The 27,496-nt window shown below is 47.7% G+C and overlaps 1 protein-coding gene across 2 annotated transcripts in view; it reads right to left on the reverse strand.

Moving 5' to 3' along the window:
• RASGRF1 (Ras protein specific guanine nucleotide releasing factor 1) overlaps nucleotides 1-27,496 on the reverse strand; it is an 85,098-nt gene that overhangs the window by 41,985 nt on the left and 15,617 nt on the right. The window contains exons 1-3 of one of the 2 annotated variants that reach the window (XM_028706484.2): nucleotides 18,126-19,459; nucleotides 6,739-6,845; nucleotides 3,583-3,730 (exon numbers count right to left, since the gene is read on the reverse strand). The exons of the other annotated variant lie outside the window; for it this stretch is intronic. Of the exons in view, the coding sequence (XP_028562317.2) occupies nucleotides 3,583-3,730; nucleotides 6,739-6,845; nucleotides 18,126-18,389 (519 nt within the window). The 5' untranslated portion in view covers nucleotides 18,390-19,459. Of the gene's footprint in view, nucleotides 1-3,582; nucleotides 3,731-6,738; nucleotides 6,846-18,125; nucleotides 19,460-27,496 lie in introns of those variants that run through there. 2 annotated transcript variants of the gene reach the window in all.

The raw sequence follows: 27,496 nt of genomic DNA on the forward strand, positions 1-27,496 counted from the left end.
CAGACGCCTTCCCACACAGAATCCTGGGAACTCTAGTTTACACCTCACAGAGCTCAGCACCCTGAGCAGACTACAGTTCCCATGATTCTTTGGGGCGTGATGTGTTTCAAATGTACAGTGTGCATGCCTTGGGAGAGAGAGTCTTTGTTCCATTATCAAACTATTATTATTCATGCGCAGGAACACAGAAGACATAAAAGGCTCAGCACTCAGTCCCATTCATATGCAAAGCAAAATGCATGTGCAAGCAAAATGCAGGTGTTCATAGGGAAAAGAACTGGGCTCAGAGAATGTGCACATCTGGCGCACCCCTGAGCCCAACATGGTCCCCCCCACCAGCATGTCCTTGAAACTGTGGCCCTGTGGCAAGTCCTCTTCTTCGTGGGAGGTTTCTATACAGAGGTTGGATAGCCACCTGTTGGGGATTCTTTAGCTGTGATTCCTGCGTCGCAGGGGTTGGACTAAGTGACCCTTGGGTCCTTTCCAACTCTACAATTCTATTATTCTAAGTAGCTGAGAGGAAGGGTGGGATTCGGTCTGCTCTGCTCTGAAGGAGCAGGTGTGTAGCCTTGTGGATTCATTACTGTCACTTAAGGCTCAAATGACTTCAAGTGCCACAAAGTGCCCTCTGTCAGTTTTGGCTGGTGGCCCAGCTACACCCCTGTCTGGAGAGGGATAGCCTAACTTCTGTTATTAATAATAATATTTTTTCATTTGTACCCTGCTCTGGCTTGCCCAAGCCGCTCTGGGCAGCTTCCTACACATATTAAAACATAATAAAACATCAAAAATTAAAAACTTCCCAATACAGGGCTGCCTTCAGATGTCTCCCAAGTAAAATAGTTTTTTATTTCCTTGACGTTTGACGGGAGGGTGATCCACAGGGCGGGTGCCACTACCAAGAAGGCCCTCTGCCTCGTTCCCCGTAACTTCACTTCTCGTAGTGAGGGAACTGCCAGGGGGCTAGTGGAGCTGGACCTCCGTGTCCAGGCTCAATGATAGAGGTGGAGACACTCCTGTTTTCAATGCTCTGGCAATTGCTCAGCTAGATTACTGCAATGCTTTATATGTGGGGCTGCCATTGAAAATGGTTGGGAAACTGTGGCTGATGCTGAATTCCGCGGCCAGGTTGCTCAGTGGTGCAAGAGGTTCTGAGCACATGACACCAATCCTGGCCTGACTGACTGGCTACCAATTAGTTTCTGGGCCCTATTCCAAGTGCTGATTTTGACCTATAAAGCCTTATGTAGCTCAAGTCCCCATACTTCAAAGACCACCTCTTCCCACATGAACCAATCCAGACTCTGAATTCCCCACATGAGGCCCTTCTCCATGTGCTCCCTCCAAGGAAGGGGCAGAGGACAGCAACACAAGAACAGGCCTTTTCAGTGGTGGCTCCCTGCTTGTGGAATGCTCTCCCCAGGGAGCCATGCCAGGCACTATCACTCTGTTTTTAGTCCCCCAAAGTCTTAGGATCTTAATTTTCTGCTTATCTTTTCAAGGAGTGGAAAAGGATCTGCTCTTGTATCTATATTACTTGTGTATTTTAAGTCGCTTTATTCTTGTTTCTAATGTTCATTTTTGCAAGTCAGTTTGAGTTTCACTTTTGAGGAAAAAGAAAAGAAGCAACAAATAAACAATAATAAATAATCACAGCTGGTGGACCTTGTCCTTTCAGTGAAAATCTTGTCCCCATAAACCTACCAACCAAACCACTGACTTTAACGCAGTGTGCAATTTATTCATAATTAGGCATTATCAAACAGATCATATTCAGAACAAAATGGACTCACTTCTGACATTAGCCATGCTAATAGCTGAAATGACTCCTCTGCAAGCAGGGAGAGTTCCTGGCTGGTCTGCTGATAAATCTTTTACACAGCAGAAAGAGCTGCTTTTCCCTTTCAAAATCCAGTAAGCAAAATTTGCACATTAAAGGAAAATGTCATTTGATCTGTGCTTCAAAGGGTAGTGGGGTGTTGTTGAGGGGAACAGCAGAAAGTACAACACTAAGACTTTAAGCTCAGAGGCAGACTAATTATGCACCAACATATTGATAGTTCTTGGATTACTCGTTGCTTGAGTTTTAAAAACTATACAATGAACAGCTTCTGCTCTTCCTGCATCCTAATATTATTAGAACCATGGAATTATTCTTCCTTATGTTTAGTTGGAAACTCATTTCTTGCCATTTGAATCTATTGGTTTGGATCATCCCCTCTGGAGCAGCTCCGTCTTCCATGGGACAGCCCTTCAGGTATTTGAATATGGCTATCATGTCACCTCTCAGTCTTCTCTGCTCCAGACTAAATATGCCCAACATCCTTAACCATTCCTCATATTGTGACCTCCAGGCTGAGACTTACAAGGATGACTTGACCCATAACATTCATGCCCGTGGCAAGGTCTGCTACTTCTAGAAGAAACTAAGTTTTCAGATTAGGGGGTCTTCCAGCATCCCTTCTAAAATCTGTTGAACACCATAACTTGCCCAACCGACAGTATCCTACTCAACACCCTTCCAGATGAATATTGCTGTGCTTAAGGTACTAATGTCTCCTGCACAGCCAGCGCTAAGTAACTGGTGGACACAGGTTCAGTCCCTGCCTGTGCATGTGTGAATCTGGTTCCCATGGCATTTTCACCTGTGATGCTGCAAATCTCTTCACCTCTAGAACATGCCACCTTTCTGATGGCTTTCCTTTGCATTACGGTTATGGTTATTTGTTAAATTGCTTAACAATTCACCTCTCTCAAAACAGCCCAAAGTGACTTACAGAAATATTTAAAAAATTAAACTAGATAAAGTTTTAAATCAAAGAAATAGCAACAATGAACCCACATTCTTGTATTCATTTAAAAACCCCTGAACAACTTAGGTCCAGGGTACCTTAGGGATCACCTGAATATTTCTATTCCAGCTCGGTCACGAGATCATTTGCAGGAGTGTCATTATTCATTCCCAGAGTTGGTGATGCTCATTTGACAGCAATGGAAACCAAGTCATTGGCCCAGTCCTGTCAGACTCTGTGGAGATTCCAGCAGGCACCTTCTGTGCCAACCTTTAAATGCCTGCTGAAAATTTTCAATTACACCAGGCCTATTCAGGCAATTAAGAGTCCTGCAAAATGGGTTACTGATCTTTGTTTTAAACGTCCTTGTTTTTAACCTTTTATGCTTTTATGATATGGTTTTATCTTATTTTTGCTGTTGTGAACCACTTTCATATTATTATTTTTTTGTAAAAAGTGACATAGATACATTTTTTTATAACTAAATAAATAAATACTGCTACAGAAATGCAAACCGTCCATAAAATTAGTAAAATAAAAATAGGCAAAGTATACAGTTCGCCTAAAAGCAAATTGGAAGTCAGAGAGCAGCAAAAACAGCCCACCGTGTGCCATCAAATACCCCAAAGGGCAGGAAATGCAAATGGGTCCTTCTCATTGCTGGCAAAAAAAAAAAAAACTGCTGAGAGGAAGGGGGTACATTTTTCCTGGCATGATGCACGTCTGAATGCAGCCACAAGGACCAACCACACAGGATCCTTTGCCCTTTGCATAATCAGCATGTTTTTACCTCAGATTTCAGGCGCTCGGTCTCTATTTCTCCATCTTCAATTTGTTGCCTGAGTTGCTTGGCAACTGTTTTCTCCGTTTCCACAATCTGAAGTAAATGGAGGTACTTCTGCATTAAAGCTTCGTGCTCTGTAGCAAGAGTCCTATAACTGTTATATAGACAGAGTTGTTAAGACATTTCCTCCCCTTCCGTTGCTTTTCCTGCCTGCTCTGCATCTCACACCCACCCACCCACCAGGTCGGGCACTCATGACCACCAACAACAATGGAAAACTTGGGGGATCAGGTCCACGGGCTGCCCTAAATGCTGTCATTGGGGTGGATGTTGCTACTCATGGTGGCTTCCTCAAGCCGTGTCTGCTGCCAACACAATTAGAAAATCCTATGGGGGAGAGAGAAAGAGAGAGAGCCGACCCAACAAGCCACCAAGTGATAACTGCATTCCTCATGGGGGAAAGGGAATGGCACGACTCTGCTGCTACAGTTCAGAGCATGAACTTCCCCGGCCACTGCTTGGCTTGAATTTGATCATTCTGATTGATCATTCCCATCAAGCTCCAGCCATTCTTTTGATCCAAACATTTTAGAACAGCCGTTTCCCAACTTAGTGCCCTCCAGAAATCTTGGGCTACAACTCCCATCATAGGTGCCAACTCCCTGGGGCCCTGGGTGACCGAGCACCCACAAGTTTTGGTGCCAGTATCATGCATGCTGCATGGCACTCCTGGCCCGAGCACCCACAGTCATGGGGCCAAGCCAGCACTACTGACTCCCATCAGCCTCAGCCAGAGCAGCTGCAAGAGCTGAGGCTGATGGGTGTTCTGGTTCAAAACATCAGGACCAGGAGACTGGGGAAGGCTGGCTTCCCATATTCAGCCTGTGAGTAATAACAGCTAAGAAGTGATTATCTGAAGATCAAGATTCCATGTCCAATTCCCAAACTTGCACTCTGCCACTGTTACCCAGTGGGCCAACCCACATGACCCCAAAAGAGGCCCTGAGCACATGACAATCTCAAACTATGTTCCTGCTGGCCACAGGCACCAGGCATGTTTGCTGCTTGATCTGCCTTGCAGCCACATCAATTTTTAGCAGAAGACAGGGATCATAATTGATCCGGCCACACGCTGGAGCAATTGGACAGTGGTTTCTTCCACTGTACGACCAGCTGTGATGCTCTCTCCATTTCCCATGTGCTCTGTGCCAGCTTTGGGTCACATGGATCAACTCTTATGAGCCCACAAGGATCAGCAAGAGATTCTGCAAAATCTCTGGCAACCATTATGAAGATGAAACTCTGAAGACCTCAAAGACCTTTTCATTCCCATCAAGGAGGCAGATTCATGTCCTGCTATACCAGGCTTGGTTTACTGGCTTCAGTGGAACTGACCTGACACACTGAATCTGGTACTAAAGGACAGGTAAGGCTGCTATCCTATATCTACTAACTTGGGAATATGTCCCATTGAAGTCAGTGTACCTTACCTCTGAGTAGACCTATATATGGGTTTGGACTGCAGGCGATTAGGAATGGCTAAGCTCCTTCCAAGCTGGCAGTGACTTTGGTTGGGAAGCACAGGGTGCAATCCCACAGCTAAAGCCGCATTGAACTCAGCATGGTTTATTTCTGAGTAAAGATGTCGAGGGCTGTACTGCCATTTAATCCCATTCTACGAGTTCTATGAATTCAAATATTCGTGGAAGGATCTGGCCCACAATATTTCACATGTGAGTTGGGTGGGGGAGTCGCTTCTTTGTTTCCCTGCTTGGTTAAAAGCAGCCTTTCCAGGAAAATGAATTGAATGTTAAAAGAAAGGGAATGGAATTAAAACGCAAATGTCAAGGATGAATTCTTATCTCTGGCTGTGGCAACTGGCAGCATCCCAGGTGCAGAGGCAGCATTAAGAGTAGAGAGAAATATAACTGATGCAACATCCTCTCCAACTCCTAAGTCTGCCCAGCTGCTGCCCAGCACAATTTGAGAAGGCCAGAGGGGGCGGGGGGGGGGCTCCCTCAGCCTTCTGTCAGGAAGGCCACAAAGCATCCTCTGTGCTGCAAAAAGGCATCCCACCTTCCACCCCAGACAAACTGATGCCTGGAAGTGTAGGTGTTCCCATTCTGCACGGCACACCTGCTTGTTTGAGGCTGTTTCTAGCAGTTCTATGGGCAACTAGGGAGGAGAGCAAGGACACTCCCTTAACACCCCAAGCCTTCTCCAGATGCCCCCCCCCCCGCTTCCTGCTCCTACCTGGCACTGACTACACACACTGATGCTTATCTTTGCAGCCAGGGCTTTGACAAGGCCTTGTCCTTGGGAGGCAGGCTGGGCACAGCTGGGAGGGGGCGGCTGATCTGGAGCCCAAGGACTGTGCTGCTCGCTGCCTCCTCTGCTTGTTGCCTGCAGCCACTGCCTGCTCCCCTCTTGCCTCCTTTTTTTCTCTCCCCCACGTTCAGTGTGCTGGGGCTTCCCTGGGCTGCCTCCAGTCGCCTCAGGTGGCAGCAGAGGAGGAGGAGGAGGAGGGGGCTCCTGCCATTTTCTGTTTTGCCTCAAGCAGCAAAATGTCTTGGGCCAGCTCTGTTTGCAACCATGAGATGTGGAACGCAAAACTCAAAACAAAAACTCAACAACAAATTTTGAGGTTGTTAGGATGCTGAATTCTAGGCATGGAGCAAAATCCTGTGCTTCTTTAGAATTCCAGAGTCAGCCCAAGCATTGTTCATTGTCAACTTTTTCTCTGTAAGCAGCTCAGAGGGGCTGGTTCCCTCTTATATGGTTTCTTCTGTGCTATAATAATAAATTATTATTATGCTTTATTGTGTTTTTATGTTGGGAGCCACACAGAATGGCTGGGGAAATACCAGTAAATATATTATATTACTACTACTACTACTACTACTTATACTAATACTACACTACTACTACTACTACTACTACTACTACTACTACTACTTATGAGCCATTGCTCAGCAAGGGTGATCAGAAAGAAGGTCTCTTACTGGCTCCCTCTCCCACTCTCTCTCTCCCAGCAGGATTAACATGGTCAGCTGCCTCGTGCACCTGACCTGACACATGCCAGCCCAGCCCTCCAGCCCAAGACACCTCGCCCCAGCAGGATTCAGGTTCCACGGAGCCACTGAGAAAAGGAGGAGGACTTACCTGGCATGGCTAATGGCTGCTACCCATTCATCACAGTCTTTAGCATCTTCTGTCCTCAGCTCCAGGGTTTTCTGGTTTTCATGGTTGAAGTTAACGGTGAAATAATGCTATAAAAACAAAGAGAAGAGCTATTACTCTTAAAGGCAGCCAGCTGCATTCCACTGCAAGGTTGCCAAATATCACTAACTCATCTTGGCGTTGTTACACAGAAGGCACAGAAAGCGAAGGACTAACTCAAAAGGTTACAAATTTATTATGGGGAAAGTCCATGGAAAGCATTTTCTAGCAGGCAAAAGCATGGAAGCCATGACAGATTAGATACGGCTTTGCAGCATTATTGGGCCAGTTGTTGTTGTTGTTACCATCAATTTATTAATCACCTTCTGCTGGTAGCTAGTCTGCCATGGTGGCCCTGAAGGAGAGGAGAAAGCAGGTTGCAGCCACTCCCTCCTCGCTTTGCCAAGGGAAGAGGCCAGAGGGCCCCAGGAGAGACTGCCAGCCACTTCCAAACTACAGCAATGCCATTGCAGTGGGTTGATCTAGATGACCCTTCAGATCCCTTCCAACCCTATGATTCAATGTCTTTTCCTTCCTGGCTCATTTTCTACAGTGCACCTGGCTGCTTTTTGTGGTCTGGCTTGCATGGGCTGGCTGTGGGGAAGGGGGCGGCAGTAGTGGGGACAGCAGATGCCGGCCCTGCCATTTGGGACATGGGAACTCACCCAGATTCCCCCCCTCCCCAGAGGCACTACGATGAGCAAATGGTTTGGGGCAGCTACTTTCTATCCCCTCCCCGCACCTTCCTGTCTCTAAGAGGTGCCAATGCTGAACCTTTGCAGCAGGACCATGGACCAGCATTTGAGAAAGCAAGGGGCCTGATGGACACATGGAAGGCACCCGCCCCAGAACAGCCCCTTAGAATCCAGGCCACCCACCAGCCCTGGAAGCTCCCCCCCCCCCGCAGACTTTGCTGCATCTCAGATGCCAGGCTGACATGGACAGGAGCAGAATGGGGCTTGGCACAGAGGTTATTTTTAGCCTCCCTTGGCATTTACTGTATTTGTGTTAATTTTCATCAGGGCGGCTTCGAGCACCGCAAAAGAGTTTTCGCAGTTCATCTACTCTCCTTCCCTGCAGTCTCCTAGGAAACAAGGGATGTTCTCTAAGGCCAGAGACAGAACCGAGTAAGTTGGAAAATAAATAAGGAAATGCTGAGCGCCATCCGTTCTGCCTGTGGCTTCCGCTCTTTCCAGGACGTCCTGGAATCCAAAATCCAACCACATGGCCCCACAAAACTGCTGGCCTCCAAGCACAGACTAAAGCAAATGCTCTAGAGAGGGAAAGGGCGGCGGTAGCTCAGTGGCAGAGCAGCTGCTTGGCATGCAGAAGGTCCCAGGTTCAATCCCCAGTGGCATCTCCAGGAATGGCTGGTAAAGACTCTGTCTGGAAACCTGGAGGGACATTGCTGCCAGTCAGTGTAGGGAACACTGCACTAAATGGACCAGCAGACTGACACAGTATGAAGCCGATTCCTTTGCTCTTCTCTTACTCTAGCCAAGGGACGCATCCTCTTTTGGGCGACCTTCTGTGGCCACATGCTGGAGGTGGGTAGGGCAAAGGTGGCAAAAAAAGGGTCACCTTTCCCATATCTGGTTAACTACATTCCAGCCAGCTCTCTCCTGTGGCTCCTAGAAGCTGCCAGCATGTGACAGCAACCACACCCAGGGAATGGCTTTGACTGGCTGGCTAAACCAGGTGAGGGTAGCCAATGGGTCTCAAACCATCAGTGAGTTAGGGACTTCCCCTATGCGCAAAGACAGGCTCCGGTGGATTGAGCAGATGAGACCAATAGGTGGTCCATCGGTCAAGAAGGTGGTTTTTGCACATGCTGTAGAGGGAAGTGAGGGGCAGTTGAGGCTCATCAACCTGGGAAGGTAGCCCATCTAGAAAAAAAGAATATTCTGACCCTAAACCTCTGCCGCCATGTGGGAGATCCTCGGGAGAAGAAAAGTCTAAGGAGTAAACCCTCCACAAATCCAGAGTAGAGTTCCTGGGTCAGTTGGATGGTGCCTTGTATGCCTCCTTCTGGGAATTCCTGCAGCCAAGCTGGTGCCAAACATTTTGCTTTCCTTTGGACCACATCAGTGAGGCTGGTGTGTGTGTGTGTGGCATTATCATCTGGGTATCCCAGGACCTCAAATACACACTGCATAGGCTTGCACCCCAGGAAGATCACTTTGGCGCTGCTAAAGCAACCATGCACACCACTTTGAGATCCTTGGAAGATAAAACGAGTACATGAATAAAATAAATAATAACACATATAATAATCATTGCAATGGTGTCTAATGCACCCTGCCATTTCTTATCTCCATTTATTCTTTATTTTTTACACTATGTGCAAAAAGCGATGAGGAGAGAGTGCTAAGATATCAGAACTGCATGATAATATGAAAGCATTTATGTGAGCTTAATCAAAAACACAGCTAGGTCGTTCTTTTTCTCAATTCGGATTGAAGCTGTTTGTGGGGAAAATGCATCAAAACACAGCATTTTGTAAGAAACAACAGGATAGCTATTGTTATAGATTTGGGGGGACCCCCCCCAGACCCTAGAAATTAATAAATAGTAGGATTTTGATTATTTTAAAGTTGTCATATTTTGAAGAGAAAAAAAGAGGACGCTATAATGGCTCTCATTTTAAATACCCCTACTATATGTAGGCTTTAGAAACTGTGATATATTGCTGTTGGGGACAGGAGAAGAGAAAAGGAAAGCAAGTCTTCAACCACCGGTGATGTCAATGTCTCATCCAGAAAGTATAGCCAGAGACATTTCTGCAAATTAAAAAAAACCACCTGGGCAGAAATTTTACCCCTGAAAAAGAGGACATGTCCTAGAAAAAGAGGACACATGGCAACTGCAGTTATTTGGAGTATTGAAGCAAAGATTAGGGGCCCATGGAAAAGTACAGGCTTAATTTAATTCCAAGCAAGTGCCACACCTGGACCTGGGATAGAGGCGCTAACATGACAAAATGTGTTGATGGCCCATCTAAGAGGAATCCTGGGCCTGGGCAGAGAGAGACTGCCATGTTGATGGGGTGCATGTTTGAGGTTACAGGGTGGAAGTGTTTTTAGCAAGGTATGCTGGGGAGAAGAAGGGAGAACAAAGACCGGGATCCATCTTGGGTAGGCTGGCTGAAGACTGGCTGGGAGAGATGACTTTGACTCCAGTGCTGCACTGCTGTGGGGAACAAGCCCCTCTTGAAATGACCATATTGTAAGAGATGGGCTCCCCCCGTGCAGACTGAAGGTGTAAATATGTGAATAAATCACATTTAAAGCTACAACAGTCTCCACTGTGTTTCCTTTCTCCAAAGAAACACAGAACCTGGGTGAGTGGCTGGAACCCCCTAGAATCTTGCTGTTGCTCAGCAGAGAATGGGGCGGCACCTAACTTTTGTAACAATATGGATTGTGGCCCACATTGTGTGTACCTTGCTTCCGAAGCCAATGGCGGGAGCACACTTAATGTAGTGTAGACAGGAGGGTGTGAACTGCTTCTTTGCCCCCACCAGCTTCTGTGTCTAGCTGAAAAGCAGCCTCTGAGGCTGCACCCAAGAGTGGGGAGGGAGGCAGCGCAATCTTGTCTACCGTTGCAATTCTGCTCAAAAACTAGGCACATTATTCAGCTGCAAGGGACAGTGGTTCCTCTATGCCCCACCCCCTGCCAAAGGGAGAAATGCAACAGTGCAAAGACAGTTTTGAATTATTCCTCAACAGCAGAAAGGGAACAGTTTGAATAACCCATCCTGCCTCTTCTTCCGCCACTCAGCTTGGTAGCCTCCTGAGACCGCAGCTGGTTAAAAAGAAAACAAACAGAACCCACCCCCAGACACACCAATATCTGATGTAGAACTCTGCAGCATGTCTCATATGTCATGACTATGATGGAGGAGTTCAGTAGAAGAGTGGCAGAGAACGCCTGACCCTCTTCATCTCAATGGCTCTTCTGCTGTTGACCTCGCCTGGTGCAACTCTCCAGCAGCAGAGTTCTTTGGATCCCCCACACAATGCTTCTTCAAGGATATGTTGCGATGCACGATTTCCACAGCAACCTCAACGCATTCCAGGCCAGGCTGAGCTAGGGCTTCTCTCATCTAAATATAGCTGCTATAGTCCTGATTCTTCTAAGGGCATCGGCACCTCTCCTCCTCCTGAGCAGATGTGCTATTGGGCCACATCCTCCTTGTCTTTCTCTTTAAACTGCCCTGTTTAAAAGGCCTAAAGACACAAGGCAGGTGCTACACAACAGGGCACACCACATCACCTTTCAACACAAAACTAAATAGGCATCACTGACAGCAAAGGGCCCCAGCAAGGGAACCTCATCACAGCACTGCTGCCTCCTGGCCTCTTCTGCCCAGCAACCAGAGTCCCATCCAGTGTTGGAACTTTTCCATGGCCCACAGCATCCTCCCCTTTCACCCCCTTGCATGAGAAGAATCTAACTCTAAACTGTTGTGGTGCAAAATCAAACAAATGGTTAATTGATTCTGGATGTTCTTCATATATGAAGATTTATTTGGCAGCATTGACCATGTCAACCCGTCAGCAGATTCACATTGCATATGGTGAAACCATAAAGAGATGTGATATAGGTCCAGGAACCTTACACTGCAAACTTAGCAATCAACTGAAAGAAAATCACGTGCATCAAGTCCTAAACAGTGGTACCTCAGGTTAAGAACTTAATTCGTTCCGGAGGTCCGTTCTTAATCTGAAACTGTTCTTAACCTGAAACACCACTTTAGCTAATGAGGCCTCCCGCTGCTGCCGCACTGCCGGAGCACAATTTCTGTTCTCATCCTGAAGCAAAGTTCTTAAGCTGAGGTACTATTTCTGGGTTAGCGGAGTCTGTAACCTGAAGCGTCTGTAACCTGAAGCATTTGTAACAGAGGTACTACTGTATGTCCCACAATTGAACTGCAATGCAAGGAGCTTGCAACAGGGATGAAGGTAAACCAAAATGCACCAGTCACAACCAAGTACATAAGTTGTATCACTGAGAAGAGTGTTAAACCTTCTTTCCTTCCATTTACTGAAGCACCAGACTGCAAGATGTAGTATGCACTGAGGTGTATGGCCCACTTAATGTTCCCTCCCTAGGGAAGTATAAGTACATACTAATTTTTCTGGATGATTTCTCAAGGCACTGCATTGTGATCTTTCTAAAGGAGAAAAGTGAAACTGTACAGTTCAGAAAACACATCACCACGGTGAGCAATAAGCTTCAGAGGAAACCCACAACTTTGGTCAGTGACAGTGAAGGTGAGTTTACCTCGAGCCACATGAAATCTCTTGTGGATGAAGAAGGGATTTTACACACAAGTGAGGAGTGTTTTCCACACCCTTCAACAAAGCTCAGTCACTGAGAGAAAGTTTAGATCTCTTATGGAGATGACAAGGTGCATGCCGAGTGACCCTGGCCTTCCCAAACAAATGTGGGGAGATGCGGTAGCCCCTGCAATATATCTCCACATCAGATTGCCAACCAAAAGAAGTACATGTCCACCTTTAGAACTTTGACATGGAAGAGTGCCCAGTATGTCACACAAACATGTATCTGGCAGTACAGGCAGTGAACATTTTAGGTGTGTCCAACTGACACGTGATCACAGACATACGGGTCCTTTTGGACCCGGAAGAGGGCAGAACGGGGGACAGAACGCTTATTTGTGCCACCAACTCACATGGGGGGGGGCACGAATGGAACCCCTGCGTGAAATGGCCACCGCTTGTATTGCTATGCCTTTGTACTCAAGGAGAATAGACACAAGTTAGACTCCAGATCAGGACAGACAATTATGATTGGATATGCTACTGGAGCAAAGGTTACAGAGCAATTGACTAGAATACTGGAAAGGTCAGCACAAGACATGTGGTTCATTTTGATGAACACAGGACAGCTTCCAAGAGAGGAACTGCAATATAATTTTCTGAGGGGTCAGAAGAAGAAATAAGAGCCCTCCTGAACTTTCCTGAATTGACATATCTGCTTTTTACTGTCACATCACCTAGCACAAATGATGAACAGGAAGGAGAAGCCGAGGAGCAGATTACAGGTAGCAGGAGAGGAGACTGATGAGAAGAGGTCTGCACTGGAGGGTGATGAAGAGACTGGTGTGGTTTCACAGCCATATGTCAGACACTCCTCAAGACCCAACAAAAGCATCCCATCTCCAGGATTGTCCTACTCCACAAGGTCATTGGCACAACCTTCCACTTGGGGATTGAGCAGGTGCCAACCACATATGTAGAGGGATGCTGCATAAGAAGAGATTGATGCGCTGCACCAGAATAAGACCTGGGCCCTCACCAAGCTGCCTCCCAGGAAGAAGGCAACTGGTAGCAAGTGGGTATTCAAGGTAAAGCAGGGTGCAGAAGAGGAAGTTGAGCACTACAAAGCAAGACTTGTGCCCAAAGGTTACTTGCAAAAGTTTGGAGAGGACTATGATGAAACTTGTGGACCTGCAGTGAGATATTCCAGCATTACACTGCTTTCAGGCACAGCAACTTCTTAACAAATAGAGGCAAAACACATAGACATTGAAACCGCGTTTTTGCATAGAGAAACCTCAGGGTAGATTTGCATGGAAGAGGCCAAAGGTTTTAACAAACCAAAGGAAGTGCATCTAGTATGCAAACTTCAGAAGGGGTTTTATGGTCTGAAACAAGCTGCTAGAGCATGGAATGAGAAACTGCACAGCATTTCGCCACAGCTAGGGTACACACAGACAAGTGCTTGCACACCAAATGCAAAAATGGACAATTTTCTTATGTGTTGGCATTTGTAGATGACTTGATCATTGCAACTGAAAATGACCAAGACTACCCAAAAGTTGTGAAAGACCTAAGCAAAGGAGCGGAACAACTCGGAAATGTTTCTTCCTACTTGAGTGTTCAAACAGAAAGAGAAGAAGATGGATCTTATCTTCTAAGTCAAAAGCAAAAAGTTTTTGAATTGCTTGACAGCTTAGGGCTGCAAGAAGCTAAGGAAGTAGCCACACCAATGGTTACTGACTTTCTAAAGAGCCCAGATGAATCTGAACTCTTGCCAGACAACAGCCAGTACAGGTCAGCAATAGGAAAACTTTTGTACCTGACCACAACTACCAGACCTGACTTAGCAAATTCAATGGGAATCCTGAGTAGTTAGGTCTCTCACTGAGAAGGATGAGACTGCTGTGAAAAGGGTTGTCAGATAATTAAAGGGAACCATGAACTATAAACTTAAGTTGCCAGCAGACAGCAATCCAAAACTACTAGGTTATGTGAATGCTGACTGAGCCCGAGAAGTGAAATTTCTTTCTTCATTCTCTTCCATCATGTAAAGCTGACCAAGCAACACATGTGGGCTTGATCACTTCAAGCCCAGACCACGTGTTCATAAATGTTTTTCTGTATTTTGTAAACTCAGTACTTTCTACCTGTGTTCTTTTTGCTGCCACATGGAATAATGCATGAATCTGACCTTTGGAGTTTTTAAGTAAAGCATTTCAATTTACTTATGTTGTGGTCTGTTCACTGCAAGAGAGGCAGTGGACTGAACAGGATATTTAAAAGGTCTAACAGTCTATTATTCCCATGCTTCATTGTGCTGCATGATTCTGTGTTTTTATACTCTGCTGGGGACTCTCTCTTGCTGGAGAGTGTGTTAAACCCCATGCTTTGAATCTAAGGATCCAGCCAATGATTTTATTAATTATCCCACATGGGGTGATATTAATTATTATTTTCCACCCTACAAATATTCCACTTGTAGTTTCCTTGATAAGAATCTGACAGGTGAGCCTGCCTATCGACACCTTGGCTCTCTCCCTGGCAGTTCAGTAGTGATACTGGTGCTTTGTCTGGACATGATGGGGTGATAGGAAAATGTTTAATTGATCATATAACCTGTCTGTAGCAAATTAGAACACCACCCTGAAAATCTCCCCAATTCAAGTAGAAGGGAACATCTAATTCCAAAAGCTGCCACTAGAGAAGGAAAGCATTTTTTCTTCTTCTTCAATTATCTGAAGATTTCACTCCCACCCAGGTTTCAGAGTTGAAATGCCCTGACCAAAGTCAGAGGCCTTTGATCTTCACTATGCTCCTTGTTGAGAAATAAAACACATTGCTACTTGGAGATTAAGTTTGCAATTCCTGGGCCAAGGCCAGGGTGATTAATCCTTCTGTGCAGGAGACCCAACCATGAACTAGCTCTACAAATGTCAAAATGGGCTCAATTATAAATCAAAGGGGACTCGTTTAGTTGTAGCTGAATGAAACAAATTCCCAATGTGTTGTTGGTTTGGTCTGAAGCAGAAAAATATATTCCATACCTGCTGGTTTGGGAAGGGCTGCTATCTGCAACAAGCTCCTCCTTCCTCGGATATGTGAAGCCTTGGAAGGTGCCTTCTACAGAGTCCTGACCCTTGGCCTATTGCGCTCCGTATACTGACTAGCAACAATGGCTCTCCAGGGTTTCAGGTAGTGGTGAGTCTTTCCCAGCCATGCCTTGAGATGCCATTGGGGACTGAACCTGGGACTTCATGCACACAAAGCAGATGTTCTACCACTGAGCTACAGCCCTTTCGCAAGTGGACAGATAAGTCAGTACACATGTAAGGAAACATGGGTGAAGATAGAAATGGCCAACTGGTTTACCAGCCCATACATCAATGCCAAATGGGCTCTTGGTCAGTTAAAAAAAATCTGCCTGCAATTTGTGAAATAAAGAAAGTTAATGTCAACATCAGTGAGGGATAAGTGTGGCAGCAATGGTTTAGCAAGGCTGATAAGTCCATACAGGAAAAGGTTGGATAGTAGAGCATCTGCTTTGCATGTAGAAGGTCCCAGGTTCCTTCCCTGGAATCTCCAGGTAGCACTGGGAGAGATTCCTGCTTCAGACACTGGAGAACCACTGCCAGAACCACTGAGCAAAATGGACCAATAGTCTGATTCAGTATAAAGCAGCTTCCTGTGTTCTGCATCCAGAGAGAGAGCCATTAGGCCAAGATCTATAGTACTTGCTAGCAGTTGGCCAATCAAATACCTAACAACTATTTGGGGGGTGGGGTTGGAGAGAAAACCTGCTGAGAGACCAAAGTTATAAATGGGATGTCCACAGACATCCCTAAATCAAGAGACCATACTTTCCTTGGCATGCTGGCATCACAGACACACAGTGGTTTCTCATTGGCAGCAGGGGCAGAAGTAATCTGACCACTCACACACCTGCCACATGAGGGAAGCAAGTTTTGTATGGGACACCAGGGAAGCCATGTGCAAACTGGGGCAAGCTCCTTGCTCTTCTTTCCAGGTCAACCACCTCCCATCTGCAATGTGCTGATGGAACACATTGTCTTCCTCCACTGTTACTTACAAACAGGTCCTGGACAGGTTCTCATCCTGGCCCTGCTCAGAACCAAAACTCATTCGCTTTAAGAGTTTGGCAATGTCCTGCAACTTCAGATCATTGTCAGGATCAAAATGAGGACCCACCTTGCAGGGTTATTGTGACTATTATTAAGATAATGTACAGACAATGAACACTCCCAAAGCACTAAACAAGTGCTAGCATTGCTATTTATTTTGTATGAAGGAAGAGCGCATGGCACCCAAGATGCCCTAAGGATTCTGAGGAAGGTGTGCCAAAGAAGAAAAAGGGGGACCTGAAAATGGCTCACAAGTTGCCAGGGGCTAAGGAAGGGGATGCAGGTGGGGGAGGAAACAGAAAGAGAAGGAGGGAGGACAGGAAGATAGTCTCATGACTCAGGTCTTCTTAGAGCAGGAGTGGCCAATGCGGTGCCCTCCATATATTATTGAGCTACAGCTCCCATCAACCCTGACCACCAGAGATGCTGGCTGGGACTGATGGGACTTGGAGTCCAACAACACCTGAAGAGCACAATGTTGGCTATGTTGTCTTTGCCTCTTCTGGTTGACTTTAGACAAATCAGTAGCACAGAAGCAACAATTGCAAATACAAAGCCAATCTCTTCTGGGCAAGGAAGTCACCCCACATAGTATCTTCCTTCCAACAGTTTAATGGTCATTTTATCCAACAAGTCCATCTACATGCTTCATCTCAATTGATACCCCTGTATTTTCAAACCTCCTCACCGAGTGTCCTCAAAAGGCAGAGCCCACAAGCCCTATCACTGCAGATAGAGACCTCCACCTTTGCTCCTAAGCTGACAGTGGAGCTGTTTCACCAGCCAAAGCTATGGAGGCCTGTGAAGGATCTCCTCAATGGGATCCTCAGGGGTTTCTGGCTTTGCAGGGGCTGAGTTCTGTACCTGCAGGAAGGCCTCAGATTAATAGAGAAGGTCATTCCTCGTGATATTGGGTGGAGGCCTTTGCATCAGCGTGCCATGGACAGAGCCAACTGCCAACTGTTGAAGGTCTTGTCTAGCACAGATGCTGCTCTAGCATGACTAGTTCCACTGTTGAGGAGACTCTGCAGATATAGGTATGGTCAAGGACTGGCCTCTCATAACTGCATTTAAATCAACAGGATAGCTCAGGAATCAGCGGGTGGGTTGGCTGGCCCCAGGTCATGTGTGGAAGGGAAACTCTCTGCAAACCCACTGCAAGCTGACTTTGTTCACACCCTGAAAGTTCTGGTGGGACGGACTGGCTCTTTCCCTATAACACTTTATGTTTACAGGTTAAGAACCATCAGATGCCTCGACCTGGACCCAGTCATAACTCCTAAAGCCCAGCACCCAAATATTCACTTGACAAAGGTGAATTGTGCTTGAGAGAGGCGGGTGGAGGGTGACATGGATTGCTGCAGAAGACCTGCTTCTTCTTTTTCTCCACCGGGGGCACCCTTGCATTTCAACTTGCTGACTAATTAATACGACTGATTACCCCAAATGTTATGGGTTTTTTGTTTTTTTAAAAAATGTTCTCCTGCCTGAAGTAACTTCAATTTCCTGGCCGGAGCAGGCTTCTTGGAGAGGGTGGGGGTAAAGGAAGTACCTTCTGCCCGTCCTGCATAGAGTCCTAAGCACACGAATCCAAAAATGGGAACACGGGAGGGGGGAGCTAGCGCGAGACTGCTGGCACTGCAGCGCTGGGAGAGCTGGAGCTGGAGAGCCTTCCTGGCCCCCTCTGGCCTCGAAGGGGACAGGTGTGTCACAAGCACCTGCGACGCCTAGCACACACCGTCCCCACACAAATCTCAAGGCAGCGGACAAACCGGGCAAGGCTGCTCTCCCTTCCCCTCCCCCACCCAGCTGTCCACGGCCCAGGCTGGCAGCAGCAGATCGAAGCGCCCCCAACCCCTTCGCTTCCTCCCAGTCCTCCTCCCATCCCGGCTCTCTCACCTACCTGTTTCTCGAGGGGGTCCTTGGGCTTGGGCGAGGGCGCCCGGTCGCAGACGCAGCCCTCCAGCAGGTAGAGGCCAGCCGGCCTGGAGCTGGAGTCGCTCTCGAAGTAGAAGAGCATGTTCTGCAGGAGGGCGAACCACTTGGGGTGCCATTTGGTATTGTCCGAGCTCCGCTTGCTCAGGTAGCCGCGCCGGGCGCCGTCCTTCTTAGCCAACAGCCCCAGGTAGACGGCGTGCCCGTCGTTCAGCCGCATCGCCTTCTGCATGGCGGGGCCGGCGGCGCTCACAGCCGCATCTGCATCCCGCTTCGAAGAGCCCCAGCAGCCCGGCGCCCGAAGCGCCCAGCCGCCTCTCACATGCCCCCAGAAGCAGCAGCGCTCAGCCCGGGCAGCGCCTCCTCATCGCCCGGCTCGGCTCGGCTCGCCGCCGCCAGCTCCGCGCTCGCCTCACGGGCTGGTCATGTGATGAGCACCGCGGACAGCGGCGCCCAGAGCCTCCCGCCGCGCGGCGGACAGCGATCTGCGCCGCGGACAGCGGCGACTGCGGCAGCGCCGCTCACAAGCAAAGATTAGCACCGCGGACAGCGGCAACTGCGGCAGCGCCGCTCGAAGGCTGAGATCAGCACCCCGGACAGCGACGCCCGAAGACCCGCCTGGCGGCCTTGCGGGAGTTGGCAGGAGCGGCAGCAAGCGAGCCGCGGTGCCACGGCGATGCCAATGGGCGCCGTGCCAGCTTCCTTCCCAAACGACCCAGCCTCCTCTCCGCCGCCTGGTGGGGTCAGGGCATTTTTGGCACTGGGCGCAATCGCCTCCCCACGGCCCGAGAAGAGAGCAAAGGACCCCTGCTGCTCGCAGCACCGGGCGTCATGACGAAACCTGCGCGCGCCCCTCCAGAGCGAGGCACGGGACTGGGGAGGAGGGCACGCAGGAAGGCAGGGGCGATCGCTACCTCTCGGATCAGGTCCCACACCCCGGCATGCCAGAGGAGAAGCCGGAGACCCTCTTGGTGCTGAAGCTGGCGGCAGATGCCGCTGCTGCTGGCGGTGTTAGAAACCGTCGCTGCGAGCATCACCATGTCAGCCTCTCCGCCAGCAGGAATGCGGCAGCGGGACTTGGCCCGTTTTTATTTTTAGCCTCCCTCTTGCGCCTACATATTCCAGGGAATGTGTCGGGGTAGGAAGGAAGGGCACCTTTGCCGGAGCCAGAAACACCTGCCTGCCAGAGTCCTGCTCCAAACAGGACGCGGTTTAGTGATATCTTACACTTTATGATCCAGGAATGTGGATTTCTCAGGTGACAGCTGCAGAATTTCTCATGGTGACAGCAACATTTCATGGACCGCCCTGCAGAGCAGTCCTTTTTCTTATCAATCTATTGCACCCGAAAACATGTAGCTTTCCAAACCTCTGTGCCCCATTTCCTCCTCACTTCCTCCTCTCGTTAACGCACAGCTTTAGCAGGTAGACCAGGACACCTGCCCACACGCCAGTTAATTTTACCTAACCATTAAAAAAATGTATGTTAAAAATTCCCACATACAGTTCCCTACAGCAATCTCAGTCTTAATGGGATGCTCAAGGCTCCAGCCATTTTTCAAAACAGGTATTATTTGGGAGAAGGGAAAAATCCTTTTGGAACTGAGCCCTCTTACTGTCCTGCCTCTAGGGGGTAGAGTGGGGTGGAGGTTCAAACCTTGATCTCTGATCTATATGTCACGATAAGTTCTGTAGTCGGAGGATAGAAAAGGTTTATGCTTAAAGGATTCTTATCAAGTCCCCTTTGGTGCATTCCCTCCTGGCCTCCCTGATCCAAAGAGGGGAGAAAGTGGAGCGAAGGATAAACCATGGTTGGGGAAATTCCACCTCAGAAGAGAAACTCTTCCATATTAAGCAGAGCCTATACAGTACATGCAAAAACACCCAGAGGGCAGCTGTGTCGTTTGTAGAAAAAACAAACCCAGAGTCTTGTGACTCCTCAAAGACTAACAGATTTCTTATGACTAATGAAGCTGAATTGGTGGTTGGGGTGGGGTGGGGGGTGTTCTTGGGTTGTTCTTGTTTTTATTTTGATTATGTATTCTGTGTTTTCATATTGTGATTTTAGCCTGTGAACCACCCTGAGACCTGTGGGTATAGGGCAGTATACAAATTTAAACAACAACAACAATGCTGGAAAATTCAGGATAGGCAACGGGAATTACTGTTCCATACAGCAGCACAAGTGGTGCTATGGAACTCATTCCCACAAGACATGCATTGGCCATCAATTAGGATGGCTTCCAAAGAAGGTTAGAAAGGCTGTCAATAGCTACTGGTGACAATGGCCCAGTACTGCTTCTAGTATCAGAGGAAGGATGCCTCTGAACACCAATTTCTGGGAACCATGAGCAGAAGAATCCCACTGTGTTTATCTCCTACCTCTGTGCTTCCTAAAGGCGCCCGATTGGCCCCTAACAGGTGGCTAGACTAGGAAGGACTTTGGTTTGATGCAATAGGGCTCATATGACATTTCTAAGGGCCTCATCCAAGTCTTCTGCCTGGCTTGACAATCTGTAGCAACCTGACAATATTATCATGATTGCTTCCATTTCCTTTGATTTTAAGATAACACGATTACTTCTGCTCTGAAAAAAAGGTACTGGAGCTTCTCAACTCACCCCTCGCTGCTGACAGCGCCGCTAATTATGGCTCAGAATCCATGAACTGAGCAAGATAAATTTATGCAAGGAGGAAGCCTTCACTGAGCTGCTGGGCCAGTTCTAAGAAGTCTTGGGGATGAAGGCCATGGAGGAGGAAGGGGAGGAAGAGGAACAAGAAAAACCTGTAGACTTCCCACTTCATCTCACTGACCCAGATCCTGCCTTCTTTAAACAGACTTGAAGAATGTCAGGGAAATTATGTCAATTAGTTTTGTTTTGACTGGAAAATGTGGGTAATACTTCAATGACTTAAATTAGGTCATGAATCACCATGGAAATATCTAGGAATTGTCTGGGAAACAGGAAGCACATTCATGGTTGCTTGCACCACATACCTGCAGAAGCAGAGCATGGGAGGAAGCGAGAGCAATGCCAGTCATGCTCCTTCTGAGAGTGTTGTCTGCTGCAGTGGAACAGGAGTCCACTAACGTCAATATCAGCCTTCCCAAACTTTGTGCCCCCACCGATGCTTTGGGCTACAGCTTCCAGCAGTCTCATGTATATTATCACTTCCCCAGTCACTGGATGGGTCATTTGATGAGCAAAGAGGGGGACAACAGCCTCCTCCTCTGCTGCTCTCCATGGTAAATCTCCTCTACTGCTATACCCACTGCTGACAAGTGGCTGCTGAAAGGCTGACCAAGAGTGAAGGTGGTCTGTTGGGCCAACAAAAGAGCAGGTGAGCCATCCCTATTCTTGATAGAGCCCACAGGAAAATCAGGAGAGAGATCTGGAAGAGCGAGTCCAGGGGTAGCCCCTATACTGCAGAACCTGAGGGGTCTGGAGCAAATGGCAGAAACACAAACATCTCTCCCAGGTGGGAGATATGTTTCTGCCAGATCTGCAGCAGGAGTTGCTAGAGCAGTTTTGTGGCATATGGGATTAAGGGGCAGGGGATTAGGGCAGTGAGAGCAAAGATGAGAACGTGAATGTTACCAAATGCCCCGATGCATCAAACTCTGTGAATGGGGTTCCTCAGACCAGTTTCCCCCAGGACCAGGGGAAATGGGCAAAAGGACCTGTTGGACAGGCCTGTGCTGACTTGGGGTGTGTGTTTTCAGTTATTCAGGACTGCTGCCTTTTTAAAGCCTGGGTCCAGCTCATGCAGAATTACAATCCCTTAATCAGACTCTGTTATAAGCCCTTGTGGGAAATATATCCTCTACATACATACAAACACACATAACACAAACACGCACATCAACGGTGGGTGCCAGACGCCTATAATCCCTGAATACAGTAAGTGTTAGAATTTAATCAAGCCTTCTGCTCTCTTGCTCCAGCAAGTGTTAAAATATAAACCAGGCTAGCTTCTTCTTGGAGTAATTGCCGGGGGCGATGGGCCATTAAAAGTACAAAGGAAAGGTGGTGACCCATTAAGAAAGCAATGGAAGAGGGGGGCTCTGTGCTAGGCAGCAAATGGGTGGGGCCCCTCCTCCAGTTTTTAGATAGTTGGAAGGACAACTCTCTAGAGTGGAGAGTTGTATTATGTGAGCTAGAAGCCGGAGGCAAAAACAGCAAGCTGGGAAAGGCAGAGAGGCAGAGCACAATGTCTGATGACTGCTTGAATCCAAAGCTTCAGTTATGCAAGAAACAAGACCATTTTGGGGTGTCACTGCTCTGAACCCCTCCATCATAGGGTCAGATTGTATATATGTGTAAATAAACAATATGTCGTAAAGACACCACAGTCTCCGCTGTGCCTCATTTCCAAAAGAAAACACAGACCCTGGGTAAATGCCTGGAACCCCTGGAATATCCCACCACTCAGAGGTTGGTGGGGAGGGGAGTGCAACAATAATGAGATATGATGCAATGCTAAAATGTAAGCTTACTGCTTAAAACCTATCCCAAACAAATGCAGACCACCCAACAAGCAAGGCAAATCCATCTGTCAACCAACAACAGCCATTGTATATATGGTAATAAGCCTGTGCTTCTGGAAACATCCACAAAATTCCAGTTTGAAGAGTTTAGGGGATTGTTTAAGAAATAGTGGCTTCAGGAGAGCCTTGACATTACCCCTCACAAACAGCTACGGTAGTCAAAGGGTAGGAGGAGAAAGAAAAAGGATATGTCTGAATGAGAATATAAACAGACTCCAGTGCAGGAAAACCAAAAACTGCCAATCAAGGTTGGCTGTTGCAGGAAGATCAGGCCACAGCCATGCTCATATTGCTACGTCCCTGCACATCTTGACCTCTGGGAAGTTCCTACTTCAGACTTCTCTGACTGGTCATGACAAGGAAGCTTCAGGCCTGGTGCATTTCTCAGAGAGAAAGAGAGGGGGGGGGAGGGAGGGAGGAAATAAAAACCAGCCAACATTACTGTATGAGTGTCATGTATGATGAAATAACCACATATGACAATTTAAGACTTCTGGGTTTGGTAAGCCCCCTAGAGCCTCCAGGCCCTGCTGTTGAACATCACACACCTGGCATACCCACCATGACCGCCAATGCCCTGAATCTTTGCATCAGAGGCAAGATCCCTCAGAATACCAGTTGCTGGATGTCACAAGTGGGCAGAGTGCTGCTGGTGTTGCTCTCAGTTCCTACTTTTGGGCCAGTTTCCCACTGGGGCTTCCCATTGGCCAGTGAAAACAGGATGCTGGACTTAATAGGTCATTGGCCTGATCTAGCAGGCCCTTCTTATGTTCTTATGCTTGAGTGCTCAGGCCCTGCTTTGGGGGTTCCTGCAGGCATCTAGCTGGCCTCTGTCAGAACAGAATGCTGGACTAGATGGGCCTGCATTGACCTGATCCAGAAGCCAGCCAGGCTCTTCTGATGTCCTTATACTGATCTACTAGCTAGTTACTGTTTCCTCCAAATCCCATTAAGTGTTTTACAAAGGTCTTCTATCATCTCTCCATTCACTGCCACTGTGCCTGCAAGGGACTTCCAGTTCTTCTGATAGGCACTCCAGCTTTTATGAAAATCCAGGATTGCCACTTCAATTGTAGAAGCCACTCTCAAAAACAATTTTGCTTTGTCCCTGCCAGGTGCACCGCACTACAAGAAGGCTGGTCTTCTGAGCCAACACCAGAGATTGTGGTTGGAGAGAGTCCAGAGTTCAGGTGCCCACAACTGAGCCTAACACTGAATGCTGAATTGTCACCAGGAGTTAAGGATGGGGGAAATAAACTCCAGAATTGCTACAGCACAACCCTTCCCTTCCCTAAGGGCACAAAATAATTAATAGGTAGGAATTAATTCCTATTTTGTATTGAGTCACACAGTGGTAGTTAGTTGTGATTAAAATTGTTCGGGAGTTTCCTGAACTGGGTTGAACTTTTGATGACACTTTTCATAATTCTGGGCAGAAGCCTCACCGCCCACCCCACCCCCACCCCCACCCAAAACTGCTCTACAGGTTTCTGCAGCCAATAGATTGTTATACTTTTTAAAGGTCTGTAATTCCAGAACCAACCCTTCTGCAAAATCCATCGTTTTTTAAATCCCTGTGAACACAGCAATGTTTGAAATCCATCAATACACTTTGCAGCTAATAAGGTAACAGCTGTTAAAGTTAGTATTGCCTTGGGAAGGGATGTGAATGACGGGACCTAGTGGAAATAAGGCCAGAGGCTATTTCTGCAGTGAAATCTTATAGACCAACCTTCCCCAGTCTGGTGCTCTTCACCTGGTCTGGACTGATGGGCCTTTGGACTGATACCGCAGGGTTCTTCTCAAGGTCTTGCATTCAAAGGCTCTCCTTTCTCTCTTCCTGCCCCCTGGGGTTATAAGGGCAGGTGGTGAGCAGAGAGCATGCCTGTTCAGTGGTGGGATCTGGATTGTAGAATTATTCTGCTTTGGGTGCCAGGCAAAACTATTTTTATATTCTCTCAGGCTTTTAAATGTATGTTAATATGTTTTCTCTCTGTGTATCTCTTGCTGTATTCTTACATTGTATCTGTATATTTTATCTTGATTTTGGAACTGCCCTGAATTTTCCAGGAGCAGGTGGTGCATCTCTTAAATACATAATGGTCCTCACACCTTTTGTGGGCTACTTGCAAAGCCCCCCTGGCACATCAGAAACTGAACATGCTGCTCTAAATGGCTTTGGCCCAACCCAGTACTAAGAATCATGGAGCTGGAAGAAACCCCAACAGCCATCTAGTCCAGCCCCCTGAAATGCAGGAATCACAGCTGAAGAATCCCTGGCCGATGGCCATCCACGCTCTGTTTAAAAACCTCCAGCGAAGGAGAGTCCACCACTTTCTGCGGTTATCTGTTGCACTGTCCACAGCTCTTACATTCATAAAGTTCTTCCTGATGTTTAGTCAGAATCTCCTTTCTTGTAATTTGAATTTATCAGTTTGGGTCCTACCCTCTGGAGCAGCAGTAAACAAACTTGCTCCATCTTCCATGGGACAGCTCTTCGGATATCTGAAGATGGTTCAGGTATCACCTCTCAGTCGTCTCTTTGCCTGATACCTGGTTCCCTTACTGTTCCTCATAAGGCTTTGTTTCCAGATCCTTGAACATCTTGGTTGCCCTCCTTTAGTTTTAGAACTCACTCATGGAATGTCATAGTCCCCTGGAGCAGCCTCTCTCTCTCTCTCTCTCTCTCTCTCTCTCTCTCTCTCTCTCTCTCTCTCTCATACTCTGATGATGATCCCACCTACCCACCACCCTCAAAGCCTTTGCTCCTGAAGTATCCTTCCAGCACACCCACATGACTCTGGCTAGCATCCAGCAAGGATGCCCAATTTTATGCCTGCAGTTGTGAGGTCAAGCCTGATTCCACCACCCAGTAGATGGAAGACCCACAGCCGCAGCCCCCATTCACTGTCCAGGACAGGAGTATCAGTAGACTGGCCCTCCCCCTTCTCCTTAAGAGGGAGAGAAGATGCTTTGCTGGGCATCTTTTTTTTTTGCACACTTGGTGCATGAGCGAGTGAGAAGGTGATGTTGGCATAAATTACCACTTTGTCATCCCAGTTGCTGAAACTCCCAGAGAATAGCTTAGCAGTTCAAAGGGCTGCAGGGATAATTTTGCACAGCTCCCTAGCAGGTCTCATGTGATCCATTTCAGACCTGTCAGCAGTGGGCTGCTATTTCTGGCACCCACAGTTTCCACCAGCCTCTGGATTTTGCACACATGTCCTCACCATAAAGAATAGCACAACCGCAGTCATAACATACAGAGCGTTGATAGAAAGACGGTTACTGCAATAGAATCCTCTAGGTCAGATTCAGGAACACACAAGAGGGATTTATTATAACCTGGCTCAAGCTGTTAATTCCTTCTCCCAGATCCTGTTGAAAAGGGCCACCTCTCGTGTGGTGACACAGTGAGAGCCAGTGTTGTGTAATGGTTAAGTGTTGGACTAGGATCAGGGAGACCAGGGTTTGAATCCCCACTCAGTCATGAAATTCATGGGTAGCTAGGAACTGCCTCCAAATACATTCTCAAAGAGGATGCTAATCTCAAATGCATTTGCTCGGTCTTCATGTACAGTACTTCACTGCCCCTTCACCTCCTTTCTTCCCAGAAGTCCAGAGCTCTGCTCCCCCACCCTAGGTTTTCCGCAGGAGGTCTTTTGATTAAAATTAATGGCGAGGATAATCAGAATGAAATGTTTTGAGGCTCATCAAGACAAGAGGCCCTAATGTCCTGTGCCCATGGCAACACAAGGCAATCTGCTCTGCCTTGCCCAGAAGTGGCGCAACTCAAGGAGTCTTCTAAATGGGAATTTATCTGGGAGGATTTCCTGATTTATCAAGGAAAGAATGGAAATGGAGAAGGCAAACAGAGAAGGCTTTTGCTAGTCACTTCTGCGAACAGGCGGGTGAGAAGGACACAGAACAGTGCGGAGATGCACAGGGGGAGAAAATGTGAGCAGCTCTCATCAGAAGATAATGAAAAAAACATAAAAAGCGCCTGCTGATTCAGGCCAAAGGGGGTCCGTCATCCTGTTCTCACAGGGCCATCCAGATGCCTCAGTGGGAAACCTGCAAGCAGGACCTGCCCACAAGAGCCCTCTCCCCTCCTGTGGTTTCCAGTAACTGGTATTCAAAAGCATTGCTGCCTCCAGCTGTGAATCCAAAACACCAGCAGGCTGCATCCAAACAAGGGATCCAGGATCCAGCTGATGCCAACTGGCTGCCTGGCAGGCTGGGTGACCCCACTTCCAGCAGCTACAGGAGTCACGTGAATGTACAGAAACTTGGACCGAGTTGGTGTTTTTTTTCCAGAGAACATTTTTGAGCTTTTTCTTTCTCTCATCCCCCTCCCCTAGGAAAAAAGTGACTTTGCATAACTTTCTCTGAATATTCTCCACTGTTCTTGGATGGCAGCTGATATTTCCCTCCCCCCACTTAGAACAATGCTGAGCCTGGAGCATTGGGGGGGGGGGAGCAGAATGGCAGCCTGGGTTGGTGGGGGAGAGAAATGGTGCTGTTGGAGGACTTCTCCTTCTCTGGACAAAGAGGGTGGAGAATTTAAATCAGGCAGCTTTCAGGGTCCCATTACAACAATTGGGTGGGGGTATCGCTCCTCCAGATGGGAAGAAGGAAACCAAGCCAAGGAGCCCCTTCAAGAGCAAGTAGGAATGGGGTTGCAGCCCTCTCTCTCTCTCTCTCTCTCTCTCTCTGTGTGTGTGTGTGTGTGCATGAGACAGAGAGAGAGAGAGAGAGAGAGAGAGAGACTTGGAAATGCAAATAGCCAC

This window comes from Podarcis muralis, chromosome 14 (assembly GCF_964188315.1).
Source record: "Podarcis muralis chromosome 14, rPodMur119.hap1.1, whole genome shotgun sequence".
Taxonomy (NCBI): domain Eukaryota; kingdom Metazoa; phylum Chordata; class Lepidosauria; order Squamata; family Lacertidae; genus Podarcis; species Podarcis muralis.